Consider the following 14,064-nt stretch of genomic DNA (forward strand, 5'->3'; position numbering starts at 1 on the left):
CCTTAGAGCTTCTCAGTTCATGTAATATTTTCAACAGGTACTGTCTTGAATTTTAACAGATTACTTCTTTATGAATGTATCTTTCTTTATCTTTTTATTTCATTTGAATCAGGCAACTCTTCCATGCTGATTTTTAGGCTCATCACTTCAATAGTTTCCTCTTATGAAATAGCCTATGGTGCTGCTTCAGTGCTTCAATTGCTGTTTAGAGAAAAAAAAAAAAAAGCTGTCATTCAAGGCATCCAGGAGCAGTGTAGGTCTTAATAGTTGATTTACTTCCTTGAAAGCTAATACTTTCTAATTTCTCATTAATAATGTGGAAGAGATTCCTGTACATTCTCATGTTCAAAAGTAGGGTACAGTGGCCTACATCAAAGTGTTTTGTGTGGAAACCTTTTCTTTTACCTCTAAAAATTCAGTTATCAAAAAATTTCAGTCTTCTGTATCCCTAATATGCTGTGCTACCTTACTGTCATTACATTTGTTTCTTTGTTTTTGTCAGTTTGTTTCTTTTTTTCTGTAGCCATGATTTGCTATTCCTTTCCTACAGTGTCAGATATCCTGTACTGTAGAAGCATTTCTTCATCTTTCATTTGTGCATCACAGTCTGCATTAGTGTGCAAATGCTTTAATTACTTCTTATTGACATGAAGTGGTGTCTTAGCCAGGTTATAGGTATTCTTGTCTTTAATTATAGTCATGACATATACAGTAAACATTTATGGCCCTTCCTTTATGCTCTTCTCTGAGAAATTGCCAACACTCTTTTTGATGACAATTGTGTCTCTGCAGCTTTTTATCTGCAGCAGTGTGGTGTAATATTCTGTGCTCCCTTCCAGCTGTGACCTGTGGCAGGTTAATTATTTGTACCCTCAGTCCCTTTCGGGATGCTGGGCCGTATCTTCGCTCGTGATCAGCCACGCGTTCTCTCTTTGTTGTGTCTGCTCTGGGGATGGTCCTGCCAAGCCTCCTGGTGGGGAGCCTTCAGCAGCCTCGCTTCTTCCTTCGCTAAGTGTTAATTTCAAATCCTTTTCTTCGTGTCCATTCATACTTCTCTGAGCTCCATGTACACCACCATTCATCTGGCTGTTGTCTGACTGTTCCTTTTTGTCTCCCTTTTGTGCTGTGCAACTGCTCTTTTTTCCTTCTTAACTGTTTTACTGCCATTCTTTGTGGGTTACTATCCATGGTCCAGGAAGCACAAGGTTTTTTTGCAAACAGATATTTCCCTTAGTCTTTTTGGAACAATCAAATTTTTCTATAGAGCTTCCTCTGAACTCAGAGTCTCTGTAAAGCTTCAGCTGTCTGTGGATTTTTCTTCTTATCGTGATGTCTGTACATCTACACCTAAATTATACAATCAACTCCAGCTAAATTTATGGTTTTCTTTCAGTGGCTACAGGTAATTTCTTCTTTTCCCAGGGAAGTACTAAACATCTTATACCAAGTGAAATCAGTGGAAATATAAGCCCAACATGGAGCACCTTTTTTCCTAAGTGATTAGGACAGCCTGAGGATAGACTGAGATTCTTCTCACAGGGTGGAGGGAATTGTATCTAGCTCTTCCATTTTAGAAGATGATTCATTTACTAAATTTTACAGCAAAAAGGAGGAACACTAAATACTTTCCTTGTGTGTGTTGCCTTGTTTGTTGTTCTTGTCATGGAGAGGCCAAAGTATTAGGCACACTCTGAGGGTGAGGTTTTTATTCCACAAAATAAAAGGAAGGAAGATAGACAATACCTGGCTATATGTCCCAGCTAGACCTTCCTCCTTGGCACTGGCAAAACATCAGTACTTGTTCACATTCTTAGTAGTAGGAGTTCAAGCATTGAAAGAACTTGATTGGGACAAGTGTTGTTGCATTCAGACTTTGGCACCTGTGACAGTATCTCTGAAGATTCATATTTGTGATGATTTTCAATGTAAACATCAGTATGACAGAATCATTTATATTTACTCAGTTATTACTGACAGCAACCAAACATTAAGACTTATTGTATGGCATAGCAAAATAATGCAGATTTCAAAATATGTGAATTCCAAAATCCATGACAAGCGATCTTACAGCAGGCTGTTTGAATGTGATCCCAGAGTGACTCTGGTAGTTATGGAAAAAGTGTAAAAAGGCCTCTCCAGTGCAGCACATGCTGAACTCTGAACACTTTTTTTTGTCTTCTACATTCCTTCCCTCCAAAATTAAGTACAGGTTAGCACGTGTGCTTGTGTGGTCCCAGATTGAATTGGTTACAAATAAATGTGGTTTCTGATGTATAAAACTGTTAATACTCTAGAATGTTGCCAAACATAACATGAAGAACCACTTATTCAGGCACCTGATCTTTAGAATGCAGCATCGTTTGTACCAATTTTAACGCTAACTAAGTACACTTTGATGAGACAGCATTTAATAAAATGCTCATTAATTTCATCATTAGCAAGGGTATGCTAAGAAGTAAGCCAGTTTCTTATGTCACGCCCAATTAGCATCCCATGCTAGTAATCCCATTAGTATTGTTGAATTCACTAATGGAAAAACTAATGGGCATGCTACCAGGGCACATTAATTGGGCATGACACCAGTTCTGGTTTTAATTATTAAACTACGATAATGAAATGTGTGTGTTTGTAAAATATTAAAATGTTGAAATAGGAGAGAAGACAATAAAAAATAGTATATGAAAAAGTGCCATTAGTATGTAAGGATATATAGCTTTGTGTTCTTATTATGGGACAGAGGGACTGCTCTCCAAACCTCCTCAGTACCAGGATGTTGGCTGAATGGAGCTGGAAACGTGCTGTAAATATTCACAGGAAATCATTTTTTCTTTAACTGTGTACAGATGTGCATATCGCATATATATTTTCATGCATAGGACACACAGTAACAGTCCCCGATGCTAAATGTTGAATGCGTTCTGGGTTCATAAGTCTGTGTGCCAAAATGCAATTTCTAATGGATGAACATCACTTAAGACAGAATACTAAATTTTAATAAGAGGGTTTTAGTATTAATCGAAATAGGTGGTTGTTTCTATCAACAGCTTTTCTCCATGTGTGTAATTCTAAGATCCTTGGACCAAAAGTAATACTAGAAGATCTGGAAAAAAAATTGTTGAACTGTCTGGCTTGCTGCTGCAAAGTTATAAGCTGGGCCCCCAAATTATAAGGAACCAAATTTTTCATTTATGTACTTTTTGGAAATTGTTTTTTGAAGCCATAAAGTAACTCCAGTGGTTGAGATTGTAGCACAGTACCTATATAAAGAAACATTTTTCTATCAGTTGTTGCCTGCTGTACAAGACAATTCTCTTTTGTGAATTCAGCAGAATAATGTTGAGTTCCCAGATAGTTTAAGAATGATATAAAGTCCTAAGGCAATCTTATAGGAATTATTAACAAGTTAGATGATTGTTTGGATATAAATATCAAGAAAATTCATTAAATATATTAATTCTATTTTTATTATATGATTATATTAATTTATGTGATATTTTGTTTGGTTCTTTGCATTCTTGAGCTTTAGTTTGGTAACTGCATATATTACACTCCCCTTACTCAGCAATTTAGAAAAGATTTCTCTGTATATGTAATAGATGTCCTTAAATTCACCCCTTCGTGTTGTATTTTTATTTGTTTATTAAAATCAGTAAAAATTCTCCTTAAATCTAAATACATTTTTACAAGCATCCCTTGTACCATAAAAGCAACCTCAATAATTACCTTTTGGGGCTTTTTTTGTTTAGTTTGGTTTGATATTTGGTTGGGGTCTTTTGTTTGAGATTTTGTTTTGAGGGTGTTTTTGCTTTGTTTTGTTTTCCTGAATCTCTTGGTATGAGCTTTTACCCCCTAAAATGGATGGTACCTTCTCATCTAGAGATTTCAGTGCTTTTGATACGAGGTTAACATAGAGAGAAAGTGCATCTACTGTGCTACACATGCACCCCTCTTTTGGATCCCTTCATGTGGACAGGTGCTGCAATTAACAATCCTGATATGCAGCTGCTCTCCATGGATGACACATTGAACCATGGCCATCAAACTTCACAGCCACAGCAATCCTTGAAGTAGTTAAATAGAGACATAATTAAAAAAAAAGGCATAAAACATATAAAATCTGAGTGACATGACCCTCAATAATTTGTGCCTCATCCTTGTCTTTATCGGGGGCACTACACAGGATTTTCTGTTTTTAATAGACACTGAACTGGATGCTTGATCCTTTATTTATTATTTGAGAAGGTTAAATTTAGTGTTTAAATTTAGAAGGTTAAATAAGTCCTAAACATCATTCAGCAGTCCAAAGGAAGTTAAACATAGGACTGCTGTCTTTATTTTTAGATGTAATATGCTATAAATTGTCATAAATGAGTAAAATATTATTCTAAATATTGCCTTCAAAATATTCTAAATCAGATTCTTCTGTTATAATAAAAAGGGATCTGCAGTAGCAGTCACTCCAGCTAATGATGGTGGAAAAGTGTATAATGATAACAGTTGGCATCAACTAATTGCTACAAGAATTCAAGCTCTGGGAAACATCACAGTGGATGGGCAGTACACAGGTAATCAATTCATTTAAATAACTTTGGTATTACTAAGGATATTGTTCGCTTGCTTTTTCACTACCTATGTTCACTCATACAGAAAAAAAATTCACTCAATTTTCTGACTGTTTTGTCATTACTGGTTTGACTGTTCATCTGAGGGATCTCTCCACTGTGAGTCTTTGATAATTCAGTACTAAGTCTTTTTGTGTTTGTGAATTTATAATTGTGTTGATCTCCTGTTGTTAAATAGAGCTGTAAACATTCCTGGGTATGTATTATGAAACTCTTAGACTATTTTGTCACATTAGCCTCTTTATAAAATACCAATATTTTTTTATTGACTTGAAAATCTGTTGAAAGCACTGAATATGTGAATAATAAATTATTTTGTTCAGGTTCTTCCTTAGCAACTAGTGGCAGTACCATTATTGGAGAGAGCACGGGAGTTTTTGTGGGAGGACTTCCACAGGGGTATACTATTGTAAGAAAGGATGAAGGTAAGTATGATAAATAAGTCTGTACAGTTTCTAAAATTTTATCTTTTGGGATAGACTGAAATCTCTATATAGTTGATTTCATCAGCATTAAAGCACTTTTGGGGGTCTGTGTACATTTTAGTGGATTTTGTACACAGAACTGGTATGAGTGTGAAACTTATGGGTATGTTTTACATACAGTTTCACAAATTCATTCCAAAATACCAATTTGAATTGTTTGTATTAGCTTAAGCACATGGTTGTATATCCCAGTTTGATGCAGGGGTACAACATGCTGGCCTTTTTGGTGTGAGTTTGTATCCTTCAGAAGTTGTTGCATTGATCTCAGAGGCGTATGAATATACCTGTATTTTACAGATATAGAATTTATGAGGAGCTGGATCATATCTGGCTTCTCAAACAATCAATAAGTTTTCATACATAAATTTAGTATATATGCCAAATGTGTAAACTGCCATCAAATGGCAGAGGTGACTTTCTATGTAAGTATACAAGCAGCTGTTTTCAGTGATTTCATATCCAGAATTCTGTTTTTTTCATATTAATCTGAAAGTCAGATTCTTTATTAAGTTTGTGTTTCCGCCTCTGACGTGAAATCTAGTTGACTTGATGTGGGGTACACTGGAGTTCAACTTCCTCTTTCCTTCTTTATTTCACTGCACTAAAACCAGAAATACATGCATCTGTTCTTCTAAAGCATTGGTTCACAAAGTAATCCAGGATGCTTCTCTCAAAAACCCCAGCTATATATTCAAAATGAGACTGAATATCAATACCATTTAAGAGTAGGGCACCTATAAAAACAGATGTGAATTTTTGCCCCCAGTAATAAAGAAGAGATAGCAGCTATGTGTAGTTGATTTTGGGTTTTTGTTTTAGACAAGAAAGGAAGGAAAAACTTCCCGATTAAGCCTCTAAACCTGTATTTCTCTGCCTCACCTATTGCTTCCTACTCAGCACATGCGTGCCTTTCTTCAGAATTCTTGTTTTGTTTAAAGAAAGCTTTTTTGGATTTTCATAGAGTAGATTTATGTTGTTGATTTGAAAGTAGCTGTACGCAAAAATCTCAAGAAGTTTGGTATTTTTCAGCTACGCAGCAATAGGTGCTGTCTTTAGTGATTAGACCCATTCAGAAATCTGGATTTAGCTTGGAGGCCAGCTTTATGATCTGATTGATGGCTGGTTTTCTATGCACACATGGACTTATATGATAGGGACAGCACGTAGAAAACATATAAATTAATTCCTATGTTTAGTTGCAGGTGTTTGACTTAAAAAAATAATTTCCTTTTTGCAGGGATGAAGAGAATAGTCCAAAAAGGATTTGTGGGCTGTCTCAGTGACATATTTTTGAAAAAAGTGCATACTCCCTATGAGAACTGGGAATCTTTGAACTGGCAGGACGCTGAAGAACAAAACAATGTCTACCATGTTTGGGAAGGATGCCCCATTGGACTCTCAAAAGGAGCACATTTTCTTGGCAGAGGTAGTTTGCTGTGCTATTGCTCTATCCAAATTTGTTATTGAGGTAATTGAGAAGGTGGTTGTGTCAAAAGTGTTGCAGTGATCTTCTTTTCAAGGCAGCTTTAGCTATATAGCATTATTTCTATTGGTTTAAAATTGTGTCTCTTGGCTGACAGAAGGTTGCTGAATGTAAGAGGAATTGCAGATAGTGCTGCTGTAACTATATGCAGATTGGATGTGTGTCTGAAAGGTGGATTTTAACTTTTGTAGGGACATAAAGATGCCTATAAACAAAAAAAAAAAAAAGCAGAAAAAAGCCAGGTAAAAAAAATTTAGGATACTTTACTGGTTTGGTTTCTTGCAGTACATTATTGATAACTGTCCTCAAAGCTAAATGATAAAGTTGTGAACTGTAATTTTGAAGCCTGAGTTCTTCCTGTCAGAGTATAAAGTAGCACCTAGATTTTTACTTTTGATTTCTTGAACCAATTTACTTATTTGATAAACTTATTTATGCATTCATCTTCTTTCAAGGGTTCCTGGAGCTGCATTCGGGTGTTTTCAGTGGTGGACTGGAATTTGAGATCTCATTCAAATTCAGAACAGATCAACTGAATGGGTTGCTTTTGTTTGTTTACAATAAAGATGGCCCAGATTATCTTGCAGTAAGTTCAAAAATATGATTAACTCTATTCAAACATGACCTGTAAGTTTTCTCCACAAAAGCAAAACTAGCACTGAAAGAAATTTCAAACCATAAGTTATTTTCATGTCTTACTAGTTTTGAAATGCTTTGCACAGCACACTATAATGGAGCCAAAATTCTTTAAGAGATGCTTAGTGTTAAGTTACTGTTGTAAGTTATGTCATAAATAAGAAAGCTATCAATGTATGAAAAGCAGAGTTATTGTCTTAACTGGATTAGAAGTGATCAGAAAAGAGAATAAAATACATGTATTAAAAGCTTTCACTTAATTTCTTGGAAAGCATAAAGTTTACCTATTTTCCTAGTGCTCATACTAAAACAAAATGAATTAAATTATAAATCAAAATGGCCATGATAGAAATTGTCTGGTCTCCTCATAAAACTTTCTCTTTAAGATATATGTTTATTTTTATAATCCATATTTTTTTGTTCCTTTAGACTTGAAACAGGCAGAAATTAGTTAGTTCTAGCTTAATTCCATCTCATCTTTGTCACCATTTTCCCACACTGTAGAGGAAGTTTCACAAATCCTGTATCAGGCAAATTTGTGAGGTAGTGCCTATGAACCTTCTTTTTGGTGTCTGTGAAATAAAACTGTTTATGCTCAGAATTATTTGTGCTTCTATCATTTCCAATATGTTGTTTAAGTTTTAATATGTTTGGTTTAATTTTTCAAATTCTTTTATTAGCTGTGTGACTCTGGATTTTCATACTTTTCTTTCCCAAGGATTTCGAGTATAATTAGACTGTGGTTACCACTGCTTAGTGGGTCAAATATACTTGCACCAACTAGTAGGTATTACAGAGGATGACATGGAAAAAAAATACATTTTTTCAGTTGTTCCAAGAAGCAGTAATTTATTTTTAGAAATTTTTGAGAGCATTGTTATTCTTTATGACCCAATCTGCTCTTTCTGCACTTTTATTGAATTTAATTTATTTATTTATTTCTTATTATGCAGCTGTTTTGCTAATGGCTGTCATGTCACAACCTGTTTTATTGTGTGGCATTATGTCTAATGGGCCTTCTCTTTTAAACTTCTGACCTAAACCATATAAATATATTTTCCTCCTTTTCAGGTCAATTATAACTTACTCCATATTTACTTTTTATACTACTGACTTTTCCAGCAGATAATTTTTTCCTGGGTTTTGAATTCTGCTAGAACCTATTGCTTCTTCTTTTTAAAGCAGCCTTAGTTAAAAAATTATCATGACTACCTATAGCAAGTCTTGCTAATTACAGTTATTACTTTAATTTTGCCTTGAAGTAATGGCCAGGATCATGTGCCAATAGCATAAGATGTTACATGTATGCTACTGTCCCACCCTAAAAAAGGGTTGTATGTGTGTAATTCACAGCACAGGGGCACTATTTATGTGAAGAGTATTCACAGGGTTCTTCTGAAGGTTCTGGTAGTAGGTGAGTCTTGTTCCCTCTCGCTTGCTCTGTGAAATATGAGAAAATAGACTCTGACTACAAAGGAAACAGGGGACTTAATAAATTAAAAGTGGAATCAAAAGCACAAAATAGTTAGTCAAAACAATTTCCTTTTCTTTTCAAACTTCCAGATTTTTGGCAGTTTTATATTTACAGTATTTTTAACTCTGAAAATTGGATCATTTTCTTAGCATTTGTCCTAAGTCAAGTAAATTTCTTTTATCTAAATTTAATCGTGACCTCAACATCTCCATAGCCTTAAGATGAGGAATTTTAGAGAGGATGAGTATATGCATGCTTTTCCAAGTCTCTCAGCTTTGTGTTTTGCTCATAGATAATGATGACAGAAGGCTTCTCTGTACACTTGATCTCACAAGAGGAGGTTAATAGAAAGTGAAAATGAGGGGTGTAGCTTGTTGCGCATGAACTACGATGTCTTTGTTAGGAGCTTTGGTCAGGAGACACTTGCACAGCAAAACAGATTATGAGCTATACCACTTAGCCTGAGTGCCAGGTATTCCCTGACCCTTCCCTTTGCATAGGTCACAGCTCTCTTATTAGCTTTATAGTTTGGGAATGACTACAGCTACACACACAGCTGGACTGCTACCAAACAGCCAAAGACTCTTTCTCCTCTTCTGCCCAAGAACAAAATGATGTCTTGGAAAGGTGCTGTGCATAAAGGTCACTTCTTCCATGACTTCCATGCCCTGAGAATTAACTCAAGCCAGCGAGGTCAATCTGATTATCTTTGGATCCAGGCATAATAATTACAAGCTAACTGTGACCAGCTATACTAGTATGAATCACTAGCTCTTACTCTGGCATATGATTCCTCATGAGTTTATTTGACAAAAAGATTTTGCAACTGCTGATAAAGTTTGCATGACTGATTTTTGATGCTGACCACTTCACCGGCAACAAAAGCACTGTCAGATTTCTATGTAATACCAGTAACTGGCTCCTGAGACATTGTCACTGATGATTTGGTTCTGCAAAGCTTCAACTAAGAAAAAAGTCTTGCAAGAACTTTTTCCAAAGAGTTGCACTTTTCAATAGCTGCATGAAGTAAAATAACAAGTGTGCAAGATGAAAGTGTTACCTGTGATGGAGCTAAGGAGGAACGTGAAATTTTGAGAACTCAAATTGGAAAATCTAGCAAAGAAGTGACTGATACTCACATGAGAGTGAGGGTGATATTCCTGTTGGTTAGCAGTAATTTCTCTCTGTTAGGTGTCAAGAAAACATTCTCGTTTCCTTTCCATTAGAGTGACTGACTGAGAAGGCTATTGAGGGGTCTGTGTTTGGGCCTCTGCTCTCTGGCTGGCAGGTCTGAACTGAGCTAGATTTTGAACTGGAGTGATTGGCTGCATATCAGCAGAAGTGCCATGTACTTTTTCTTTCAAAGGACTCAAAGACTGCCTGTCCTTGATAGGTTTTTTGAAGTCCATTGCTTGTCTCTGCTGATATTTCTGAATCTCAGGAAGACTTTGCAATTCAAAGGAGCAAAAGCCATGACCACTCTTCTAGTTCTACATTGGTTGAGACTGTTCTGTATCGCAGGTTTAGCAAAGTGTCATTCAGCCTCTAATGCAGCCCCTATTGTACCTGTTTTGTTTCTCAGAGCTATGTCTGGATATTCCTTTCATCTTCAAAATCATGTTTATAAGCAGATTGAGTAAGGCAGGGACTGGCTCCTGCAGAGAAGTGCAATACAGAACCACAGTTGAAAGGACCTTTTGGAGTAATTTATTCCAAATGTCTGCTAAAAGCAGGACCAACTTATGTTTGATAAGGTTCCTCCAGGCATTTTCTGTTTGAGTAGTGTACATCTCTCTACAGGTGGACAGTCCACAGCTTTCCAAATTCTACAATCTTTGACCATCCTCATTATAGGAAAAAAAGTAAAAACACCCGAAGAAGCCTGCCCTGATCTCTTATTGTTTCTTGTTAAAACTTGTCTTTTGCCTCTCATCCTTTCACAATGAGCCTCTGAGAAAAGTCTTGGGCCTGTCTTCTCTGTATCCTTTCATAAGGCAGAGGAACAGTTAAGTTCTCTTCCCACTCACTCTTAGACTGGATAAACCTTGTCCTTTCAGCTTCAGCTCATGTGCAAGGTACTCCAACCACTGACCAGCTTGGTGTTCCTCCACTGGATTCACTCTCGCGTGCTGCAGTATCTTTCATTTACCAAAGTGTCCACAACTGGATACAGTGGTCCAGATGTGTTCTTACACATGGTTACTGGAGGGGAAGAATCATCTCCTTGGAACCCCTGCCCACCTTTTTTCTAACCTAGCCCAATGCTAGTTTGTCCTTATTATTTTGAGGGTGCATTGGTGGCCAGTGTTCAGTTTGTGATCCACCTCACTCAGTACTGTTCTTCAAAGCTGATTTATATGTCTAGGATACCGATGGCAGCTCCCTTTGCTACCAGCTGCAGACTTGCTGGGATTATACCCCATCCTACTCCCCAGGTCATTAATAACATTATTAATCAGAGTTGGTCCCTGTATCATCTCAGAGATATACCACAATGTGCTAGTGGGACTGTGGAATAATCTTTCTTGCTGTTCTTATCTTCCAGATTCAGGCTAAGCTTTGGCTTTCCTAGTTCCAACCTTACATGCTTAGGTAGATGAAAATGAGAATTGTGTGCATAGGGAAGAGCACTAATGAAATTCTGTAACCCAATTTCTGAAAAGCAAGCATGCTTTTAACAAGTAAAGTGAAACTTGCTTAGGTTTAGAGCTGTGATAAAAGATCTGGTTCTGTTGAGAGGTGGCTGCTGAGGTACCTGGCAGAATAATATGATCTTGATGCATTTTTGGTTTCAGGTTATAATATATTTTCCAAGGACAGATTAAAAATCATAATGATTAAAAATAACTTTTTGAAAGTGGTCCCAGAATTCTGTGTAAAGCAAACTATTTATCTGTTGCTTTTATAAACCTGTACTCAGTACCTGTGCTCAGATCTATGCAGGACTTAGGGTTTTTTTCTATTTCCACCATGCAGAAGAGTTAAAACTGAGCAGTGGTCCCCTATCTTTAGCTGCACTCGGGCATTTAAAATGTCAGTGCAGGTCAACACAAAAAACACAAGCATCATTCACTGCCTGCTTTAAAACTATGCCAAGATGAGTAAATTGGAGGAGGGTTGTGCTGAGTAGTGACCCTGGGTCAAGGACCATGCCCTCTCTCTGGCTCCCAGGTCTGGCAGGTTTGCTGCTGTGCTAATGCCTCTGGAATGCTTTCTTCACACCAGCACAGTGTGCTCCATATTAATTCTCACCAGTGAAGAAAAGCAGAGACTTGTCCAATGGGCTGCCTTTTCCAGCTGTTCTCATCAGCATTGGTGCCATTATCAGTCCTTCACCTGTATTGTGGTGTCCTTAGCTGTAAATGTGTCTGAACTTACGGAAATAGGAAAAGTTGTGGTCCCAAAGAAACAAATAAAGGAAATCCCTCTGTTTCAGGGGCAAGAAGTCAGTGTGCAATGGGAAGTAGGACCCACATTCCCCATAGTGTTCAAGCACAGTTCTTTGATCAGTTGGGGTGTTTGCTGTACTTCCTGTTGAGGAAATATGATCCAATTGCAAACACTGTAATATTAATATTATCAGTAAAGTAAATATGTTAGTTTGTCAATAATAGAGATAAGGATTTATATTAAATCTGCATTTTTTCTTTCACTTAATAAGGTTTCTGCATAGAAGCAGAAATGTCTTTTTGTGAAATATTCATATTTTTCAACCTCCAATTCATCCCCAAAATGTTTAGTGTTCTGTATGTGCCAATTTACAATCTCAGCCTACTTGTGTTTGAGTCAGTTAGGATAAAGAGTCTTGCAGAAAAGCGTTTGGAAACTTCTGCAGTGAAAAATTTAAGTAAAATGTATTTCTATTAGAGAATTGGCACATTAATCTCAAAGAGCACATACAAAACCAATTATTTTCTTACAAGATTTAGAAGAATAAGGATGAAATGTATGAATGTAAGAATCAATGTCTGCTGGAAAAATTTGAAATTGAGTTCACCAGCCAATTAAAAAGACCTTAATCAGGTCTGACATTTCATTTCCTTATTATCTTGTTACATTCCTCTGAAAATGAATCGATAGATAAAGTACTGTTTTCTTATTCTCAAAAAAAGCTAAACAGTCTTGTTCATTGTCTTTTCTTTTTAGATACATTACTGCCAAAGTCAGTTGTCAAAAAAATCAAAATCTATTTTCCTACGTTCTGAATTAACTGATGCACTGTATTTAGCATGTTGTATGTAAACAGTATTAACCTGAAGGTAAAAAATTCCTTTTTTGCATCTTATTCAGAACTCCCTTAATGTTTTTTAAAATAGCTTTCTTTCATTGTTGTGTATTTGATGTCTCCTTCAAAATGTTCTTTTTCTGTTTTAAAATGTATAGATTGAGCTGAAAAGTGGAATATTAAACATATTCTTAAGAACTGGCATTGTCTTTACCCAAGTGGATCTCTGGCTGGGACTGTCTTACTGTGATGGAAAGTGGAATGAAGTCACCGTGAGCAAGGAGGGCTCTGTGATTTCTGCCACTATGAATGAGCTGAGAGAGCAGGCACTTGAACCCCGTGTTCAGCAGCTGAAAGTAAACTCACCTGTCTACGTAGGAGGAATCCCACCTGAGATTCAGAGTTTTTATAGAGAACTGGGGTTAGAACAAGGTAAGATGACACCAAAAAGAGCATGCGTTTTCAAAAACTGGTGTCATGCACCAGGTGGACATTCTGCTGCTGATAGTCTAAATTCATGGATGTGTAACATGAATTTTTCCTCCCACCCCTTTTGACTCTACTAGTTATCCCTACCCATCTAGCTTTACTTAGACCTGATCCTTTTGTGAGGCTATAAAAATTCTTCCAGTGATACCTGAAGCAATCTGACTGATGAGAGAGGACCTTGGAGTGTAGGAAATGGTGAAGTGAGAGGCCCAACCAGATGATCTCAGATCTTCATCTGAGAATGCCAGTTCACAGAAATCTGTTTTACTTGATCAATTTGTGTCACTTGCAGATCTGGAATACAAAACCAGTGGGAGACAGTAAACATAGCTTAAATCACTGTAATGAATCTGGATGCAGTCCCATGGAAAAGCAGCTCAGAGTTTCTTAGTCTTTTTTGGGGAATACTAATTATTATCCAAAAAATAAAGCAAGTATTAACACCTGAACAAAACTGCATTTTGGCTACAATTGCCATGATGTTTTCCTCATTATCAGAAGGAAGGAAGATGATCATATATTTAACCATCACTGTGACTCTTCTATACTGGAACAGGTCAAATTTGTAGGGAAAAGAGGGAAGCATTAATTGCATTCTGATACTAATGGCCTCCACAAAAGGATCTACTGTAGGAAGCCTAGGCAAAAAG

General features: G+C 36.6%; 1 protein-coding gene across 1 annotated transcript in view; it reads left to right on the forward strand.

The window, feature by feature from the left end:
* Positions 1-14,064, forward strand: part of USH2A (usherin) — a 375,273-nt gene that overhangs the window by 130,445 nt on the left and 230,764 nt on the right. The window contains exons 23-27 of the mRNA XM_036380788.1: positions 4,439-4,565; positions 4,946-5,047; positions 6,345-6,533; positions 7,046-7,176; positions 13,084-13,357. Of these exons, the coding sequence (XP_036236681.1) occupies positions 4,439-4,565; positions 4,946-5,047; positions 6,345-6,533; positions 7,046-7,176; positions 13,084-13,357 (823 nt within the window). The remainder of the gene's footprint in view (positions 1-4,438; positions 4,566-4,945; positions 5,048-6,344; positions 6,534-7,045; positions 7,177-13,083; positions 13,358-14,064) is intronic.

The sequence above is a fragment of the Molothrus ater genome, chromosome 3 (assembly GCF_012460135.2).
Source record: "Molothrus ater isolate BHLD 08-10-18 breed brown headed cowbird chromosome 3, BPBGC_Mater_1.1, whole genome shotgun sequence".
Taxonomy (NCBI): Eukaryota; Metazoa; Chordata; class Aves; order Passeriformes; family Icteridae; genus Molothrus; species Molothrus ater.